Source organism: Aedes albopictus, chromosome 3 (assembly GCF_035046485.1).
Source record: "Aedes albopictus strain Foshan chromosome 3, AalbF5, whole genome shotgun sequence".
In the NCBI taxonomy this organism is placed as follows: Eukaryota; Metazoa; Arthropoda; class Insecta; order Diptera; family Culicidae; genus Aedes; species Aedes albopictus.
The window spans coordinates 312,832,855-312,854,257 of NC_085138.1; the positions used below are offsets into that span (position 1 = coordinate 312,832,855).

At 38.8% G+C, this 21,403-nt stretch overlaps 1 protein-coding gene and 1 long non-coding RNA gene across 9 annotated transcripts in view; one reads left to right on the top strand and one right to left on the bottom strand.

Moving 5' to 3' along the window:
• LOC109431038 (myosin-IIIb-like) overlaps positions 1-21,403 on the top strand; it is a 428,015-nt gene that overhangs the window by 319,222 nt on the left and 87,390 nt on the right. For all 8 annotated transcript variants that reach the window (XR_009995647.1, XM_062842494.1, XM_062842492.1 and 5 more), the window contains one exon: positions 3,148-3,303. Coding sequence is in view for 7 of the 8 variants with exons in the window: in XM_062842494.1 (XP_062698478.1) it covers positions 3,148-3,303 (156 nt within the window). In the remaining variant the exon portion in view is untranslated. The remainder of the gene's footprint in view (positions 1-3,147; positions 3,304-21,403) is intronic.
• On the bottom strand, positions 7,287-20,939 carry LOC134284147 (uncharacterized). The gene is made up of 2 exons (XR_009995648.1): positions 12,313-20,939; positions 7,287-11,625 (listed from the first exon to the last, which is right to left on the bottom strand). It is a non-coding gene; the product is annotated as an uncharacterized LOC134284147 (long non-coding RNA).

The following is a 21,403-nucleotide window of genomic DNA, read 5'->3' on the forward strand; positions in this document are numbered from 1 at the left end:
CATAGAACACTAAGCTGAGAAGCAGGCTTTGTCCCAGTGAGGACGTTACGCCAAGAAGAGAGAGAGGTTGCACCGTGGCAGTCGCCGGTACCGTACATTGTTGATGACGGAGAGTTTTGGGCGCAGTTTGAGCAATATCCATTCCAACTCATTTACTCTTAATCCAGTCACTTACTAAATCAATCAGAATACTACCACAACCTTTTTCTCTCAGAGATTCTTCTCATCCGATGCCTAACGCGTGTTGCAGTCACATTAAACGTGGAAGGTGTCAGGCACTTTAATTAGACACTGATAGTTGTGAAGAAGTCATAGAAGACTCAACTTGAAAGCAAGTTTTGTAAGTTCAAAGCTTCTAATCCCTCAAAAACTTTCTTCACGTGTTGCTGCCTCAGATGTTTCCAAATACCGTATTACCCCGCTAATTCGACAACGACGGTTGTCAAATTACCGGGATAAACTTTTAATTTGACAAACTGGTTACCTCTCACCACCTTGAAATTATCAAGTATATTTTTACTTTTGTTTTGATTTCCTTAATTGTTATGGAACATAATTTGAACATATATTGTGGTGGTGCGATTGAAAAGTTCGTTCTTTCTACGGTTGTTGCCTTCCTCAGTTCATTCCGGTTGGTCTGCAGGCGGTTTGGGTGTCGAATAGCACCGACTCAGAACTTCGTGCGGCTGCAAATGGAGCTGCTGCGGGTGCAGATATAAGTACATTATAAAACTGTTTTTCATTTACAGTGTACATCGCTGTCACTGATTTGAACACTTTTTAATTCGACATATGTCGAATAAGCGAGGTACGAATTAAAACGTGTCGCATTAAAATGTGTCGAACTAGTGAGGTAAGACGGCAGTACTCCAAGAGCTATGTTGTATCTTTTAAAAAGCTTGTATAGGAGCTAGTTCTTCTTGGAACCCATGCTTTACTTCCCTTCCGAAGGAAGCAATCCGATTTTCTGAGTCTCTTGGGAGTGGGATTGGACCCCAGGGCACGTGCTTTAACCATCACACCAGGTCAACTCCCAAGAGTTAATTGCTAAGTATTAGCCATAGCTTTTTAAGAAGTTTATGCATTTTTTCTCCCCGCTTTGCTTCGAGAGATCATCCGTTTCGTCTAAATTGAACCACTTTGGGTTTTGAAGGAAAGGAATGTTTTCTAGCAAACCACTTGAGAAATTCCATCACACAATGATGTTTACGATCTTCAAGATATTTAATCGATAGTTCCTTCAGTAATATACCATAAAAGCTATCATAAAACCAAAATAAAATCCATTTAGTTTTCGAATGGTTCTAATAACTTTTCGAAAGCAAATGGGTCAACCAGTCGTTGTTGCTAGGGTTAGTTGGAATTCTTCTTCCGGGGGTTTTGATGAGTAGTTTAAGAGTTTTTTTTTCAGCAGAAATTTCTTATGGTGTGGATACAAAAGTTTCTTCGCGGATAGCTTGAATTTGGCATTGTCCATAAACTACGTAGACTTATATTTTGCTCATCTCTGACCTTCTTTCCCCCTTCTCCTTCGCATGCTTATGTCCATACGACATTCATGGAATCTGAATGGACCGTAGACTTTGATCAGACCCCCTCCCTGCTAAAAGTATACTTAATGGCCGGGCTCTTTTTTCTTTATGCTTTTACAAAACAGTTTCATAAGAAGCTTGTCTTATAAATACTTTCAAAAATGTACTTGTAGCTTGTACTAAGTATCTCATACTATTGAGTCTAAAATTCTTGCCGGATTTTTCCCAATTGCTCTTTCAGAAGATCTAATATCATCAGACAACATTTTTTTTGATTAATTCTTTCAAACTTCGTGGTTTCTGAATTTAGTTCTGAAAACTTGTTTAGATGTCATCATCGTCGACAAGTTTTCAGGTTTTCCTGAAATATTCAGGATGATGTAGGTATTCTCAATATATTTACATTAGCTTTTGCATAAGTTTCTGTAGTTAAACATGGTAATGTATGAAATTTATTCAAGCTAAGGTCCATTATAAGACTTTAACCTTCTTAATGCTTCACGTTGGGAAAAGCTCGCTGGCGTAGTGTACGGTTTACTTAAAAAAATGACCCTAATGCACAAGGAGGGTTAATACGCCTTCTGAATCTGCTGAATTTTCACGGAATCTAGCCAGTACCTGGTCAAATTTGCGATCAAAACAGTAGTTGAGCCAAAAGCTTCCCAATCCAACGTCATATCTTACAATCAAGTCCCTTTGTATGGTGATGATGTCGTTGTTGGCAGGGCATCATAATCGTTTAACAGTTTTGCGTTTCGTCTGTTCACAGAGCTGTAATCTGATTGCGGCTGCTGGTCTTTCTTCCTTATATAAACGAGTAACAGATTAAGCAGAAGCTTTCAGCTTCAGTCAAAATTACATACTTTTTATTCGCCATTTGTAAACAATTCCAACTCTTTCTTGGGTTGTATTACGTCTTAGGGTGCTGTAAACGCAAATGTTTATAAACATCAGCGGTGTGTTACTTCTCTTGTTTTCCATATTTATAGCTGTGGTTTGCGATGAGATAGCTGTTTGTATAACTGTTTGTATGACTGCAATGAAAGAGATACGGAATCTAGGTGATGAAAAGTTAGTTACAGGATTAACTGGGAGTTATGTCGTTCATAACAAATTTACCATTCTGTTTACATAATTATGAAATATTGCAACATACCAAAGCTAATTTTATTCAAGCATGATAAACAAACACTCTTTTTCTTGTATCTTTCCGTTTGGGTTAATCTAGTCTTGAGACACAATTCCATTAGCAAGTCTGTGCTCTCGATCTTGTGGAGCCTCGTAGCCGTGCGGTTAGGGTCACCAAGCTTCTAATCGCACCATGCTGTGGGGTGAGGGTTCGATTCCCGCTCCGGGCGATGAAACTTTTCGTGAGAATAGTTTCTTCTCCGTATCCACTGGTGCATGCTCCGTGTGTCCTTTGTCTAGTGTTAAGTTTCATATTCAGTCTGTGCAGCCTTTGGCTGAAGACGGTGTCCGCGTCTTTTATTTATCAAAACAAAGAATTATGACACTGATTACTTATAGTTTTACATTTTTAATACTGTCGATATCCTCGCAGCAAACTTTCTTTTTATATTTGTCACTAATACATTTATTTTGTCACCCCACACAGATCCTGGAAAGCATTGCCGACAACATCGAGGAAATCGAGGAGGAATATCTGGTGCTGCGCGACCTGTCCAAACATCCTAACATTCCGGACTTTGCCGGGTTGTTCCTGAAACGTGGTGCCACAGTAGAAGATGACCAGCTTTGGTTCGTGCTTGAGGTAAGTTTCGCGGATTCCTTGATACTCTTTCGTGAATTTCGTGCGCAAAGCTTCGTTCACGCAAAATCACCAAATTTGTGTTTGGAGATGTAAGAAATTTAAGTTACCTCGACTGTGCGAGTCGTTGATTGCATTAAACGCACTTTTGGTGGCGCTCACTCAAATCTCCCTAATTATGCAGTCAACCATTCCGCGGAGATTTAGAGCTTGTCCGGTTTCTGTTTTACTCCTCGACCACCACACCGGACAGATTTCCAATATGGATTTGGAACCAACGCGACGCGCGTTAAATACGGACACTTTCGACCACTAGTTATCCGTCTGTTGCATATTCAGTGCCAATGACCATAGCGATCCAGCTTTCCGCCTTCACCACTGACTATAGCGAGCAATTTTGTGTTTTTTGAGACTGTTCCTAAAGTTGCAATTATTGTAAGCAATCAGTGGTGTAGGCGACAGCCGCCGCCAGTGCGATGCTTAGTTTCATTCGGTGAAACGTTTAATTTCGCTTTGTTGATGAATACGACGAGGAATTATTGCTTGAATTAGGTGTGGGCAGGTGTTTTCAATTAAAGTTTAATTTGTTTTGAGGTTGATGGCGTTGTAATCTTAGCAACGCTATTCAAATGCTATATCATTTGTTTAATTGTAAATCAAGCAATGTGCACCACTCGTCGGCTGCCAAAAATTGTCAGTCCATGCACACGAAAGTTGGAACAGCCTTTTACATTTTTATCAAGTTTAACTTTGATAAAACTTTGGCGAAAAAAGTGTTGCCCAGAAAGATTTAAATCTTTGTAAAATTTCACATACAGTTTATGGTTCTCATTCTGCTTCTCAGTATTTATCAATACAGGGGATCGATAAAATAATCGGGACAGGCAAAATTTTCACTTTTCAAAAAAATGATCAACTAGCTGTAACTTTATGAAGAGTGCATCAAATAGGGAAGTGGCACCATCTCGGCAGGGCTCCTATTTTGGACACTCCTCTACTGTAACTCAGCCAGCCTTGAACCAATTGACGCAATTCTTGGAACACGATGAGATACGTGTCAATCAATGGTGCAAACTTGGGAAAGATCGGGCTATTCTACATGAAGTTAGAAGAAGTCTATAAAAGGACATAACTATCCGGTAGCCAACTTTGGACTGTTATTTATATGTCCGAATTCAATGAGCCGAATGCAATTAAATGTTGAGCGTTGATGACTTCTCTAATGAGCTTCAAAAATGGTTTGACTTATCTTCAAATTATTAACACGGAAAAAATTAAAACGATTAGATTATTCATTCAACAAAACACCAAATTAGTCAAATTTTCAATATCGCTTCAAAACTCAAGATGGTAATTTGAGTTCATTTAAATTCCCTCTAATTTATTTAAATAAAATAAGTCTTGACAAGAAGTAACAAAATATCTGTCAATAAATTGAAAAAAAGTTTTGGGATGGAAAAAAAGACTTATTTATTAAAAATTAATATAGTAAAATAAGTCGCTGTAGCTTTTTACCTTTCTCGTGCACTAAGTGTACTGGAAAAGCTATATGTTCACTCCAAAAATGACTTTTTGATAGAAGGCCCGGAGGGTACTCTCACATATACCAATCAACTCAGCTCGACGAATTGATGTGATGTCTGTGTGTGTATGTGTGTGTGTGTGTATCACTTTTTGGCAGTAAACCTCAACCGATTTTAATTATCGACGGTTGGTTCTATGCGGAATCTGGTCCCATTGTTTCCTATTGAAAATGGTTCAGATCAGTTAAGCCGTTCCGGAGCTATGGCCATTTAGGTGTTCCGGACCGGTACCCCAGGGAGGGATTAGAGATGAAAATGCAATAAAAACCATGCATGCGACACATCAGACCGCGGCTTTTTCGATAACCTGACGAACGGTGAGCAGTAAAATAGTCTCGGGCCATATCTGAACAGGTAGTGTTCCGGAATCGATGTTGGATGTCCCACCGGAAGTGGCAAAATGTAAAAGTGAGCAAAATCCATGCATGCGACACATAAAATAGCGGCTTTTTTGATAACCTGAGGTACAGTGAGCTGGAAAATAGCCTAAGATCCAGCAGAGACTACCGGTAGTGTTCCGGAACCGGTTCCGAGTGTCCCGCCGGAAGTGGCCAACTATAAAAGTGAGCCAAGCACATGCATCACACATCAAATCGCTGCTTTTCCGATAACTTAATGAAAGATAAGCTGGAAAATAGTCTCAGAACGTATCTGCACCGGTCGTGTTCCGGAACCGGTTCCGGGTGTCCCGCCGAAAGAGGTCAAATATAAAAGTTAGCCAAACACATGCTTGCGACACATCAAATTGCCGCTTTTTCGATAACCTGATGAAAAGTAAGCAGGAAAATAGTCTCAACTATATTTGAACCGGTAGTGTTCCGGAACCGGTTCCGGGTTTCCCCCAGAAGTGACAAAATATAAAAGTGAGCCAAATCCGTGCATGCGACACATCAAATGATGGCTTTTTCGATAACCTGATGAACAGTGAGCTGAAAAATAGTCCTAGATCCAGCAGAGACTACCGGTAGTGTTCTGGAACCGGTTCCGAGTGTCCCGCCGGAAGTGGCCAAATATAAAAGTGAACCAAACTTATGCATGCAACACATCAAATAGTGGCCTTTTCGATAACCTTATAAATAAATAGCAAGAAAATAGGCACAGATCACACTAGAAGCTACCGGTAGTGTTCCGGAATGTGTTTCGGGTGTTCCACTCGAATATAACAGTGAACCAACCCTTGCATTCGACACATCCAATCGTGGCACTTTAGATAAACTGATAACGGCTAGCAATAAATAGTTCAAATCATATTTGGGATAACTGGTAGTCTTCGGAACCGGTTCCGGGTATCTCGTCGAAAGTGAGAGAATGTAAAAGAGAACCAAACCGATATTCACGACACATCAGACGGCTTTTTCGATAGCTTTTAGAAAGGTTAACGGTTAAAAATCTCATATCATATTTGGGAAAAGGTCAAATGTAGAAGGGAACCAAAGCTTTACATGCGACACATCCAATATCGGCTTTTTCGATAACCTGATGAATGGTTTTCAGAAAAAATAGCCTCAGATAACATTAGAGACTTCCGGTAGTAGGTAATTCTCGCTGAGACCGGCCCACTATTTACACCTTGTCTTCAAAAATGTTTAACCCTCGAGCTATCGCGCTGTTGTATTTTGTACAACACGTTGAAAAAATCTCGCTTTCTATACTCAGCATTACCGTGGTGCTGACGCAGGTAGCCAACCGCGCGAGTTACGGAAGGTTAAGTTGCCGATTTTCTGAAAGCCCTCGCTGAAAAAGTAAGAAAAACGCATTTGGTTACTCAAATTGATGGATCCCCCGTTAGTTTGAGCCACGACAATTTTTGCAGACCCCTCGATTTTGGTCAAATGGTGGCTCATTTAAACCGTTATAACTCGAAAGTTTCTCCAAAAACCACCTCAAAACGAATTGTTGTTGAAAAGAGGAAAGATAGAGCTACTATTCACAATAATAAAAAGTTGGGTCGGCCATATTGATTTTGGCCGCCATCTTGGATTTTTATACCAAAACATTTTTTTCACCATGAGGGCAACCACCGATTTTCAAAATTTTCGAATCAATTGAAAGCTGAGGCATTTATACATAACATATCAAAAAATTAGAGATGTCTTTTTCTTCTTTCAAAAGTTATCAAATACAAATCGGATTGGCTTGCATTCGTCCGCTACTCTTTAATACACTAGTTAGCTATGCTAAAAGTCGATAAAAAGTTCATTAAATACAAAATATGATGTTAAACAAGCAGTTTTAAAAAGTGATCGATTTTGTGCCGTGAAAAAAGTGCGGGGCAAGATGGGTCACCTTTTAAGTAATTAACATTTTCTCAACGAAAAACGTCAAAATATAAGATTTGTTCCGCATTCAAATATGCTCCATATCCATAGTGAGTAAACAAAAGCTACCAGTAAACATTTTATAAATTTATTTGGAATATAAAAAACTTTACGATTTGAGTGGTCCTGAGGCGACTTGAAAATCGATGTTTTTACTAAAAAATTATCATAATTTTATGTTATAATTTTGAGCGTTTATTCCGCTTGATTGAAGTCATTTATGAGATAGTCTTGTAATAAAAAATAAATAACTTTTGAATGCTCCAAAAATACGTTCAAAATTGGAGGTGACCCATCTTGCCCCGCGGCCGTTTATATGGAGAATATATGGAATGTATCGCATAAGAAAAATGGCAAAAAAAACATTTTATTTTGTATTTCCAATGAGAGTGAATAATTTTTCAATCAATGCCCCAAACTTTTGTATATTCATGCTGGTCATCTAACAAAATTATTCACATAATCAAAACATGAGTAATGCGCCCGAAAATGGCACTGACCCATCTTGCCCCGTGACCCATCTTGCCCCGCCCCACCCTATTGAAACAGCCGCTGCTTCGGCTGCTTGCCAGACAGTTGCATACTCGAGTCGTATTGAGCCGAGTGGGAAACGTCGTGAGTATTGTTGGCCGCATGGCGATGACAATCTTCGGCTAACCAAGCCGGCTTTCGCATAAAGGCTGTCACGGGAGCACATGGCTTAACGCTAAAAGTTATTCACAAAATATGTGCTCAATAAATATTTTTTTACAAACATGATATGCCTTTCACAAGATACCCCCAGGGGCGAAAAGAAGTTTGTGTCAGCGTTTGTCAAAATTGTAATCTGGCTAAAATTTACCACTGATGTGAGATTCAACTTTTTTTATATTGAAAACATGGTAGTGCATTTCTCATGCCAATAAAAAATAATGCTATGCAAAATACTCTACCATAATAAGACTTACAGGTACATATTCTCTATTTGAAAAAATACATAATACATGAAACGCGTTGATAATTTTGAGCGTGGGATATGCCACGATACTCGACACGTTCAACAGAAGTAAAAGGCTCGGACCGAGCGCAGCGATTTTCGTCACTTCGTTTCCAGCCAACGAGAGACGGTTTGGGTGAGAGCCGAGGTTGTCATCGGCGAACGAACGCACAGCGAAAGCAGACGATGTGAGCAGTTCCCGACAGTGATGTTGTAGGTCGCATGAGTTTTTTTCTGTGGGCTGTCATGAACCATGCATTCACAAGGCTGTCATGGGAATAAGAGTGTGACAGCCATCAAAATGCTATCATGATGCGGTACTTTTGGGAAGCCTGTATGCAGGCGTAAACTCGGATGCTGTTGCATGTCGTTGCCGGTGCGCATGGAAATGTATGGAGAAAACGTGGCTCAATTTACAAAACTGCAGATTGCTTTTGATAGGTAAAAAAGACATCTCTAATTTTTTGATATGTTGTGTATAAATGCCTCAGCTTTCAATTGATTCGAAAATTTTGAAAATCGGTGGTTGCCCTCATGGTGAAAAAAATGTTTTGGTATAAAAATCCAAGATGGCGGCCAAAATCAATATGGCCGACCCAACTTTTTATTATTGTAAATAGTAGCTCTAGCTTTCCTCTTTTCAACAACAATTCGTTTTGAGGTGTTGTTTGGAGAAACTTTCGAGTTATAACGGTTTAAATGAGCCACCATTTGACCAAAATCGAGCGGTCTGCAAAAATTGTTGTGGCTCTAACTAACGAGGGGTCCATCAATTTGAGTAACCAAATGCATTTTTCTTACTTTTTTAGCGAGGGCTTTCAGAAAACCGGCACCTTAAACATTTTTGAAGACAAGGTGTAAATAGTGGGCCGGTCTCAGCGAGAATTACCCTAGTGTTCCACAACCGGTTCCGGATGTCCCGCCGGAATTGATCAAATATAAATATAACCCAAACCCGGTACATCGAATCGATTTTTTCAGATTTTTTCGTTCTTGAGCTATGATTTTTCAAAGTAAGTAGTTTCAGGGAAAAACAAAAAAAAAATCACCTGAGTTATCCGGGAAAACTCATCGGGTATGGGCCGATTCAAATATGACGTCCATCATTTTTCAGGATTTGTAGACCCCCCCTTCTCCCCTTTGTCACGCTTTTTCGTATACCTAATACATGGAGTGTCACACTTTCTCAGACCCCTCCCTCCCCCCTAAATGATGGACGTCATATTTGAACGACCCCTATGAGGGGGGAACAAAAATAAATAAGGAGCCAACGAATAAAAATGGGAAAAACTATTGAAAAATGTTAACTATTGAAAAATTGTTGCTTGAAAACATATTGACTATTGAAAATAGAGTCATGGGCCGCCTGTGTTTTTGCACCCTTTCAATTTTTTGGGATTTTTGAAGGGGGGGGGGGGGGTGACATAAAACAAATTAAATATTTGCATCGGCCTAACCAATTTCTATAAGGATTTCTTCAGAAATCCAGAATTTCTTCAGAAATTCAGAATTTCTCGAAGGATTCCTTTACAAATTCCTCTATGGATAGTTTCAGATATTCTTCCAAGGATTCGTTCATTTATAAGTACAAACATTCCTTCAGAAATTCCTTCTAGGTTTCTTCAGGAATTCCTCCAATGGTTTCTTCAAACATTTTTCTTTCCTATGATTCGTTCAGAAATTGCTCCGCAAAGTTCATCAAGAATTTCACTATTATACTAAAGGATCTTTCCTGAATTCCTTCGAATCCTTCGAAAATTCGATTAAAATCTATTTTAGATAATCTTCACTAATACTGTAACCATTAAACATCTTTAGCAATGCAGCAAAAACCTTATTTGAAATGTTACTAAGACATCCGCAGCAATTATACCATGGATCTGAGATTGTTTTTTTTTTGTCATTGTCCACTCAACAGATCACTTTTTTACAACTTCACTGCTTCAAATGCGCCTGAAAGTATGTCGGAAATTGAAAAAAAAGCATCAAAGCTTCAAATGGGTGGTGCAAATCCATCATCACCTAATGCCCACTTCTTACATTGCTCCAGCTGGTTAATGCACCACTTGTCTTCACTAATGCAACTTGATAGAGGAAGGAAAAAACCCTCACCCCACCGCGTTAAAGTTCACGAAAACCAATTGGCCACCACCGGGCGGTGGTGCCGAAAGGTAAAAGTTGTTCGATCATCAGCCTGTAATCGCGGGCAAATCGATGCATCACACACACAATAGGTAGGAGCACTTCCGCGACGACGTTTCATATCAGCTGCGCACAGCAGCTGTCAGTCGTCCACAAGTGGGTGAAAAACTTTTCGCCAAACCCACACGCGGTTTGTTATCTTCGCGTTACAGTTCCAACAAACCGATGAATGCGAATTTAATGAACTCGCGCAGCTAAGGTTCAAGTTTGTCAATCAATTTCCACCAGCGCCAGCGCCAGCCAGTAGTGGGTCACTTTTTCCTCGCGTATCGGACGAATTTCTCCGCGTGACGTGAAGTTCGCTTTTACTACGGTTGGGAGGGAGTTGCATTAATTTTTGGACCCTTGGCTGTTGTGCGGGGAAGTTCACCTCGGAATTTATGGATTTGCCGAAGCGCCGTCACACTTTTTTCTCCTTGCATCAATCTCGATGGGATAAGGGTATGCGGTACATTTGGAGTTTCTTCAGACTCTAGTTTAATTTAAAAACACTTCACTAATACTTCACTTTTGCAAAAGAAAATAAAAAATGAATATCTCTTTTAAAGAAAAACTAGAAAGGACGAGCAAATTCCTTTTAATTCTACTACTGTGCTTATCTTCGGACAGATAGGCCTATTTCGTCTGTGACTTACAGACTTCTTCAGTGCCAAGTGCTCGACTCGACATTTGGAGTGTTTTGGATTAACGTCCGTCATTTAGATGGGGTTTTTATTTAATTCCCGTCTACCTAAGCACTGACCAATACCACTGCCAATTTGGTATCATTACTAATTTATAAATTAGCTTTCACATCCGTAACCATAATTTCCTTAAAATAAAGATTGAATAATTGTTTCTTGAATTCGATTCCTTCTAGTCCACGTCTATTTTGGGAACAACCTGAATTCAATTCCGTCATAGCTTCTACGTGACACCATGGTACATAGCGTGTCCTAAAATTATGATTTTACCGTGGTGTTACTCGAATAGTCGGTCAAACTCTTCGCAATTCAAATCAAATCATGTCTTTGAACACACTTTTGAGCAGTAAGCTTTTAAATTGAGAGGGGTGTAGCTTTAGAATATCGATCAAATTATTTCAGGTAATATTTTTGCCCACCAGATCATAATATGCCATCACAATGGAATGAAGAAATCTTTCTCTATGGTTGTAAAATATGATGTTTCGTATTCAGAAAACCCACGCACACATTTGCTTGCATCCACCCTAGACAAAGACAACTTGTTGTTTACATTTTACCGACTTAAAAAAAGTGCACTGTTGAAAATGCTTTGACATCCATGTGCACAACAGAACATGTGCTCGATGAACAAATTGAGATTTGAAATTATGAAAAGAAATCCACGTACTCCGGTGAGACTCGAACTCACGACTCCCAATTCGCTAGACGGGCGCTTCTATTCCTTCAAGCTACGGAGTCACTCGACTATCTCCGTCGCCAGCAGGCCTAGAACTGAACTCGATTCCACAATCGCACATGGTTATCTTCTTTTCACAATCCAAACCCCCTTCGGATGGGATTAGATGAACATCTAACACATTGTCTGTTGTGCACATGTATGTCAAAGCTTTGACATACATGTGCACAACAGACAATGTGTTAGATGTTCATCTAATCCCATCCGAAGGGGGTTTGGATTGTGAAAAGAAGATAACCATGTGCGATTGTGGAATCGAGTTCAGTTCTAGGCCTGCTGGCGACGGAGATAGTCGAGTGACTCCGTAGCTTGAAGGAATAGAAGCGCCCGTCTAGCGAATTGGGAGTCGTGAGTTCGAGTCTCACCGGAGTACGTGGATTTCTTTTCATAATTTCAAATCTCAATTTGTTCATCGAGCACATGTTCTGTTGTGCACATGGATGTCAAAGCATTTTCAACAGTGTAATTTCCCACATGGCTTGGTCAGCCAAAGCAAAATCAAGAAATTGACATTAAAAAAAGTGGTTTATATAATTAATTGAACGGTTTTTGTTACATTCTGCAGCAGTGAAATCCACCATTGAAGTGCTACAGAGCTTATGTGGGGTGTAAATTGATGGTTGGGTCAACAAGTGAATCTGACGAAGTGAATATTGAACGGTGATGAACATGGTGATGAAGAATACCTTGACTAGCTGCTGCTTTGGTGCGGTTGCCTTCGTCTTATGCAAAGGCAGACAAATTTTCAACTAGTAATTGGAGTGAAACGTGAAATTTCGCGTAATTATTCGATTTCCAGTGCAATTCGGGATGGTTATTGATAATCTACATCTTTTCGCTTCCATGTGATGAGCCATTGGCAATGGTAAATTGGAATATCTGTAATTATTGGCTGTTTCCCGTCTGATATGACGGGAATTAGAGCATATAACGAAGTAGATTTTTACCCTACAGTGAAATATGCCATTTGTTCACGCTTTGGTTTAATTTCATTTTCCGCAAAAAAAAAACGCAGCGAACATTTGTGGAGAAAATATTTAGTATGAAACGTTTTCTGAAGAAAAAAAATACAGTATATGGCCTTATTGTTCATTTTTGTTTACGAAATGGAAACGAAATGTTCTATCAATATTGAATATAATGATTTCTGAAAAAATGGAAAACATTTTCCACTAGGAAACAATCTGAAAGAAATATTGACCCATCCTCTAAATTTTATGGACATAGTAGTAATAGCGGTATTTGGAAATGAAATACTAATCCTGAAATATACCGCCTTGGAGAGAATTTTCAACAAGCAAGCCATGATAAAAAAAACTCATGTGTTGACATGTATTGTACAATGCTCGGTACAACAACGGACAACTGTCAGGCATCGCAATCGCAAACAGATGGCAGAAATTTTGACAATTTGATACAAGTAATAGTGAATTTAAAACAAACTAGTATGAGTATGACTGGATTGAACTGGGAATTTCTAGATCACCACATCATGGTATCCCTCAAGGGATCGCTCGAGCGGTGCGGCGGTTGCGGACTTCGGTTTCTTCCGTTCCTCCTGGTTGTGTTATTAGAACAAGTTTGCGTGTGTGCGTGGAAGTGCGCCTGGGAGAAACGGGAGGTTCTGAGATTTGCAGTGTTTGCTGGGTTTCTAAATTTCGAAAAATGTATTGATTTTTTGATTTTATACGAAAGAGCACCTTTTTCTGAGTCACTATGATTTTTTTCAAATTTTTAGAACTTTGTTTTGATACCTAAAATCAATTTCAAAGAGATTTTTTGAAATCACCTTTTGACAGGTGGGCAACTGTTTGACAGCTCCGCCCAGTACAAACTGCGACGAGGGGTGATTCGACAAATCGCTCCCATATAAACTTCAAATTGATTTTTAAATAGGTTCCCGGGCTCAAAAATTTATGAAAATTTGGATTTCGGCTAAGTTTGACATGCAGATTCAGAATATCGAATTATCTCAACACCGTTAAAGAAGCCAATTGTTTTCTTGGAATCATTGTATTTATCCAGCTGGGCAATTTACATTCGTATTGTATTACAGAAATCTGGCACTAGTACAGGAGCCATTCTTAAAGCTTCTGGATCGGGTGAAGGTTTTGTAATGTACTTGGTAAGGATGCTCACTGTAGTACACTTCTCTGAGCCCGTATTGATCCGTATGTATTGTAGAAATGCTAAATCTATGTAATTTAAATGAAAAGCAAATCGTACTGGTATCTAGACTGGTGCCTCAAGTTACAACATTCGTTACTGTCAATTTGGTTTTGTATTTGGAAAAGTCATGACATACTACACAAATTTCGTTCCAAATTTGGTTGAAGATTAGGTATCTTATATTTATTAGCGAGTATTAGCAGAGGTATTAGGAGCTGTCCCGCCCTTAGATTACTGCCGTAATCAGTGTTGGTAAAATCACACTCAAACCGCACTCATGAACCGCTCCTGGGTGAGCAAACTCACACGCGATTCTGAATCATTTTCTCACGCGCGAGATTTTCATGCAAAATCTCGCTCTCACGAGTCAAGCGCCGAAATCTCGTTCGCTTGTAAAACGAATCCTAATCAATTTGAACAGCAATCAATGTTATTGTATGCTAGATTTGCTTTTGTTCTATCATATAATCCTTAAAACTTCGATGTAAATAATAAGAACACCAAGATATAAAGCAATGAGTGAAATCATGAGTCAACTCATTCATGATTTGTTTGGCGGTGAGTTTGGCGAGTCCAAAATCGCGCGTGAAACAACTCGACCATGAGATTTGAGAATTTGAGTTTTTACCAACACTGGCCGTAATTCTGCAAAGTGACGTAAGCGACATTGACAATTTTGACACATTTTTGGTAATTATGCTGAAAACACTTGGTCATCCTCAAACTTTTCTTCCATAGTTGCATTTTATGTAGCAGATTTACCACATTTCTTTTATGTCTCCAGATATATACCAAAAAACCTTGAAAACTGGAATGTCGCTTACGCCACCTTGCAGAATTACGGCAGTATAGTTCACTGCACGCCGTGAATTCCTTGCCAGATTTTTCCAGGAGTTCCTTATGGGTTTATTCAGGAATTTCTGCAAAATTTCTGAGATTCATTTCATTATGGAACTGTTTCCAAAATTCATTGAGTAACTTCTTCCGAAATTCATTCAGGAGCCGATACCAGAATTGCTTTAAGAACTCCTGCTAGAATTCTCACTTGAGTTTTTTTCGGAACTCCTACGGGAATTCCTCCTGGAATACCTCCCTGAACATCTACCGGGATTCTTTCGGAAACTCCTTTTGTAATTCATACGGGAACGCTTCCGATATTCCTCAAAGAACCTCTTCCTGGATTCTTTCAGGAATATCTTCCGGGATTGCTGCAGGAACGCTTTTCTGGATTCATTCCTTTTGGAATTGCTCAAGGAACACCTTCTCCAAGATTTTTCCAAGAACCTCTTCCGAGGATTCCCAGGAACTACTTCCAGGATTCTTTCGGGAACTCCGTCTTGGATTCCTACGGAAACTTCTTCCGGGATTATATCAGAAACTGCTACCGATTTTTGTTTCAGGAATTCCATCCAGAATTCCTCAAAGAACTTTTCTCTGGATTCCTCCAGAAGTTTTTCTGGTATTGTTGTCGATCCTTCCGGAATTTCATGCTGAAATTGTTCCTAATACTGGTGGGATGTAAATCAAAGAGTTAATTACAAAATTCTTCCATGAGTTTTTTGTGGCATTTTCTAAAGAATTTCTCTAGGAACTCTTTATGCAGTTTCTACAGGAGTTCTTTCAAGAATTCATCTAATAATTTCTTAAGAAATTCCTCCATCAACTTTGTGAGAAATTTAACCTGGAGTTTCTTTCGAGTTTCCTCCAATTGTTCCTTGTAGATTTCCCTTTTCCAGAAATTCGTTCAAGAAATGTGTGGAATCTAAACATCTTTTATTCTGAAGACATTTCAAAAAAACTATAAAGAGAATGTCGGAAAGAATTCCGAGATTGAGCTCCCTGGAAAATCACTCTTACTCTTACTAGACTAATCTTGAAATAAATTTGTAGAGAATGAACGACGGGAGCCTGGATCCTAGAAACATAGTTCTAGTTTTGGATGTTCGAGGGTTCGACTGGTTGGATGTAACGATTGGTGGGAGTTCGGTTTTGCAGTCTAAAGTTCTCTAGAACGAACGTTTAGGATTCGTCCCGGTGAACGATATTCATGATTTTTCCCCTGAAGAAGGCACCAACAATTGCCGAAACGTAGGGACGAATCCTTAACGGTCGTTCTAGAGAACTTTAGACTGCAAAGCCGAACTCCCACCATTCAAAGTTCTAGTATCCCCGAAAGATTGAAGTTTGCATGTTTAAATCTACTTGGAATTCCATGGTTTGTATGTATTTGGAGATTTGTTACCTTCAGCGCAATGCTCCATGGACCTGTATGACTTGCACCGTGTAAGTAATGTAAAAACATTCCATTGATTACGCTTGTAGATCTTTAGGCCTTTACTCGTGTAAGTACTTGGAGAAACTAGAATATCTTTGGAAATTGTTAGTGAATAGAACTATGCTCCATGAATCTGAAGGACGTTACACTGCATCAGTAATGTGACAACAAACCATTGTTGATCTTCAGACCCTTAATCACGGAAGCTTTTGGAAGACCTAGAATTTCTTTGGAGATAAGTTCTTTGCAGCACAGTGCTCCATGGACCTGTAGAATGTTGCAACATATCATTAATGTAAGAACAATCAATTGATTACGTTTGTACTTAGATCTTGGGGCCTTTACTAGCAGAAGTTCTTGGAGGACCTAGAACATCTTTGGCAATTATTTATCAACAGAACTATGCTCCTTGAACCTGTAGGACGTTACACTGCATCAGTAATGTGACAACAAATCATTGATGATGCTAGTTGATCTTCAGTTCTTCTTTGGTGGAAGTTCTCGGAGAGCCTAGAACATCTTTGGATATGAGTTCCTTAGAGAAAAATGGTTCATGGATCTGGAGGATAACAACACGTACACTCCCGTGCAAAAGTTTGGGGTCACCCCCTCAAAAACATGGAAATGTTTTTCGGTCATATCTCAGTCATCTTTCATTTAATCCACTCGTTCTTAGACTCTATCGAAAGATAAAGAGCAGGATTTGATTCGTAGGTACTTTTCACATATTGCATATGAAATTTTTAGTACAAAAAGTTTACCTAAACTTACATGTTTTTCCTAAATCTGTACGAAAAATTGTTTTGCGTGTAATTCAAAATTGGGTCGTCCAAATTTTGAAATTAAAGTTGCATTAGGGCCCTATTTCCATCCTCTTTGAGAGCCATTCATTAGATTTTAGCGAAAAAAATCATAACATAATTTAAATTATCGTGTTAGGTTTACAAATCACCGTGCAAAAGTTTGGGGTCACCCCTTAGTATGCTGCATCGTGCAAAAGTTTGGGGTCACCCTTCAAATGAAGTCTGAGTCGGATTTTTATTCAAATCGTATTTTTTTTTGGTGCAACTCCAATTCCTTCTATGATAGTTGAATGGCAAGACACAGAAATGGTTATGAAATGTTCATAAACTAAGTTCTAGACTAAGTTAAGGTAGAAAATAGTATGTAGAATCCATATTAAATCAGCTAAGTTCGTTATATAAAGTGCGAAAAAGGATAGAAGTGAGATAAAAATGACTAATTCGTGAATTCTGCCCTATTTAACTGTACTTAGTTGATTTAGTATGGATTTATATACCATTTTCCGCCTTAACTTAGTCGAGAACTTAATTTATGAACATTTCATAACCATTTCTGTGTCTTGTCATTCAACTATCAAAGAAAGAATTGAAGTTGCACCAAAAATAAATGACGATTTGAACAAAAATCCGTCTCAGACTTCATTTGGAAGGTGACCCCAAACTTTTGCACGATGCAGCATCTTAAGGGGTGACCCCAAACTTTTGCACGGTGACTTGTAAACCTAACTCGATAATTTAAATTATATTATGAATTTTTCCGCTAAAATCTAGTGAATGGCTCTAAAAGAGGATAGAAATAGGGTTCTAATGCAACTTTATTTTTAAAATTTGGTCGACCCAATTTTGAATTACACGCAAAACAATTTTTCGTACAGATTTAGGCAAAACATGTAAGTTTAGGTAAACTTTTTATACTAAAAATTTCATATAAAATTTGTGGAAAGTACCTACGAATCAAATCCAACTCTTTATCTTTCGATAGAGTCTGAGAACGACTGGATTAAATGAAAGATGACTGAGATATGACTGAAAAACATTTCCATGTTTTTGAGGGGGTGACCCCAAACTTTTGCACGGGAGTGTATCAGTAATGAAACAACAATCTTGTACTGGCTTTGCGAACTCTCTAAAAGCAGAATACCCTCTTCGAATAAGTTTAACCTAGAGGTACAAAGTTGATTACACTCGTTCGAACAATCCATTGATTACGCTTGTAGATCTTAAGACCTTAACTCTTGGGAGATCTTGGAGGACCTAGATCATCTTTGGAAAGTTGTTCTCTATAGAACCATGATTCATGAACCTTAGAATGTTACACCGTATCAGTCATATAAGAACAACCCATTGATTATGCTTGTGGATCTTAAGGCCTAAACTCGCGGAAGCATATCTTTGGATCTTAAGGCCTTAATTCACGAAAGTTTTAAGGGGACCTAGAACATCTTTGGAAATAAGTTTGTCACAGAACAAAGCTCCATAGATCCAAAGATTGTTACATCGTACCAGTAATGTAGCAAGAATCCATTGATTATGTATTTTCATGATTTTACTCGCGGAAGTTATTGGAGGTCCTAGATGTTTGAAAATTATTGCTTTACAGAACTATACTCCATAGAATAGCACTACGGACCACCTGTTCCGGGGGTAAAAGTCCACCAAACAGGTAACCCCAATCCAAGGTGTCAGACGACTCGTGCTGAGGGATGAATGGTTGAGGGGGTTTAAAATATGCTCGATCTTTAACGGATCCCGTAGCGTGGGTAGATCACCTTTTCGGGTTGCGCTGCGAAGAAAAATCTACCAAATCGAACCCTAGTCCTAACTGCTTCCAACTCGTGGAACAGCATGTTTTAGTACCCGAGCAGAGGAGAATATCAGAGTAATAACAACGGAATCTCAATACCTGTTTTAATATCTTGCTTTGGTATTATTAACTTATTGAAGCATTACCGTTCCATAACGTGTTTTGTTGGGCAATTTAATTTTGTTATGATCAGGCTATTGGAATATTTTCTTTAAATAGCATTTCAATAACATGTTTTGTTGTAGCACAAGTCCAGTTATTAATGGGTTATTGAGACTACACAAATATTTGATGATTAATAGCATTTTCGCTATTCTTAAGTTTTTTTTTCGCTATTATTAAGTTGTTATTAAACTAACAAAACGTGTTATTTAACTGGTCTTCCAGGAACATTTTTTTGTTATGATTTTTGTTACATTGCCGCTTATGACAGACAAGTTTAAAACATGATATGTTATGTCAATAACATGAAAATAACTTTTGCCGTCACTCAGTTATTTTGCCAAAATAACATATTTTATTATTTTGCTGCTATTTTCTTCTGCTCGGGTAATCAAAGGAAATACTTTGGTCCTTATTACATTTCACACCTTGTTGAAAGTGAAAGGTCTCGGTATTAGGTGTGGCCGAGATGGATCTTGAAACAAGGAAACATGGGTTAGTATTCCTAATCTTTTATTCGGTGTACACTGGTTTGAAACAGAAAGGACTAGGCTTCCGATGCATGGTCAATATCGGTATCATTTTTTGACGTTCTCGTTAAGGGATCCGATTTTGACTGAAAAAGGAGCGTGTTGAGAACAAACGTCATGAAATCCCGCTTCAACAGTGCATTCGAACTTCAAACGCACAAATCTCACGAATCAAGTTTCAAACAACAGTGCATTTTATTATTCTGTTCTTGCTCACTTGTAATAAGCTTAAAATAATAAGCTCAATGGACCTGTAGGATGTTGCACCGTGTCAGTAATGTAACAACAATCCATCGATTACGCTCGTAGATATTAAAGCCTTTACTCGTGGAAGCTCTTGGGTGGCCTAGAACATCTTTCTCTACACTACCATGCTCTATGGTCCTGTGGGGAGTTTACAGTCTCCAAAATCCTTCGCTTCATCCATCTGTTGTGTGGATTTTTAAGGAGATTAATTCGGAATAATAAAAAAAAATGTATGAAAAATAGAAATGATATTTTTCATGAAAGAACAATAAATTCCGTCCAAATCCGTTCAAATTCTAATTGTCTCATTCCGCGGAATCGTAACTTGTTCTGTGGTTAAAACGACAGATTTGCGAAGGCTTACAGAACCAAGTGGTAGCCTTTCCATAAATCTATCTATCAATTTGGGAATTAAACGCACATTGTGCAACTACATCAAGATTTATGTCATAGTAGAACTATTTGGAAAATACCAAAAACCCAGGAAGGTATACTGGTAGAGCGTCCGGAAGAAATTTTGGGAAATTAGAAGATTTCAGAGGCGTTTCAAGGGCATTCTGGGGACTTCAGAGGCATTTCAGGAGCTCTAAGTGTTTCAGAATGTCTCCGGTATTTTTAAGAACAATTCAAGGGCTCTCAGTAGGCTTCTGGGGTATTTAGGGAATCCCAGGGGGTTTCCCGGGGCTTCCAGGGGTATTTCGTGCGTGTTTCTGGTAGCTTCAGAGGGTTTAATGGGATTCATGAGCGATTCAGGGGTTTTCAGGGCCGTTTCAGAGCTCTGAAAGGCTTTTACAGGCGCGTTTCAAGAAGTCATCAGGAGGTGGCACTTCCTTGGGCGCTTCCCAAGTTACATTTTTCAATCAAATAGGCTGGAAGCGTTTCTAAGAACTATCAATAAACCAAAGTAAAAGGTTTCCTTTCGACTCCTGGGAGTTTGTACTGGGAGACTTTTTCAGCTTTCAGTCTTTAGAGCGGTCAGAACTAAAGCATGTTTTCTACGCCCGAAGTTTCGATTATATATTCAATCTTCTTCAAGGGCTAGAAAAGTTTAGTTCTTTGTCTGGTTGATTGTTTTTGATAATCAACGTGTGATTTTACGACTGTGGATTCTACAGTTTATAGGAATTTCTCGGCTCTGGCAGTCTGAGTGGGTAGCAAAAGGCTGTTTTGCTTTTACATCCAACGTTTCGATTATAGGTTAAATAAATATAACCAAAACGTCGGATGTAGGAGCAAAACAGCCTTTTGCTACCCACTCAGACTGCTAGAGCCGAGAAATTCCTATAAAAAGTTTCACCTTCTATAAAATTTTCACACTTGTTCGCTACCTAGCGAATTCTATCATATCTATCATTTCATTATCCACTTTGATCTCTACTCCCTTATACTTATGAGTAGAAAGAGACCGATATAGCCACAAAATCATCAAGTTTTTGATAATTTTCGTCAAGCTTTTGGTGTTCATCAATTTCTAATTCACTAGACAAAACGGAAAAACTTGGCAATGGTTCACTACTTTGTCTTGTTTCTATTAGTTAGAAGAATTAGTCAAATTAGTTAGAAACAAGACAAAGTAGTGAACCGTTGCCAAGTTTTTCCGTTTTGTCTAGTAA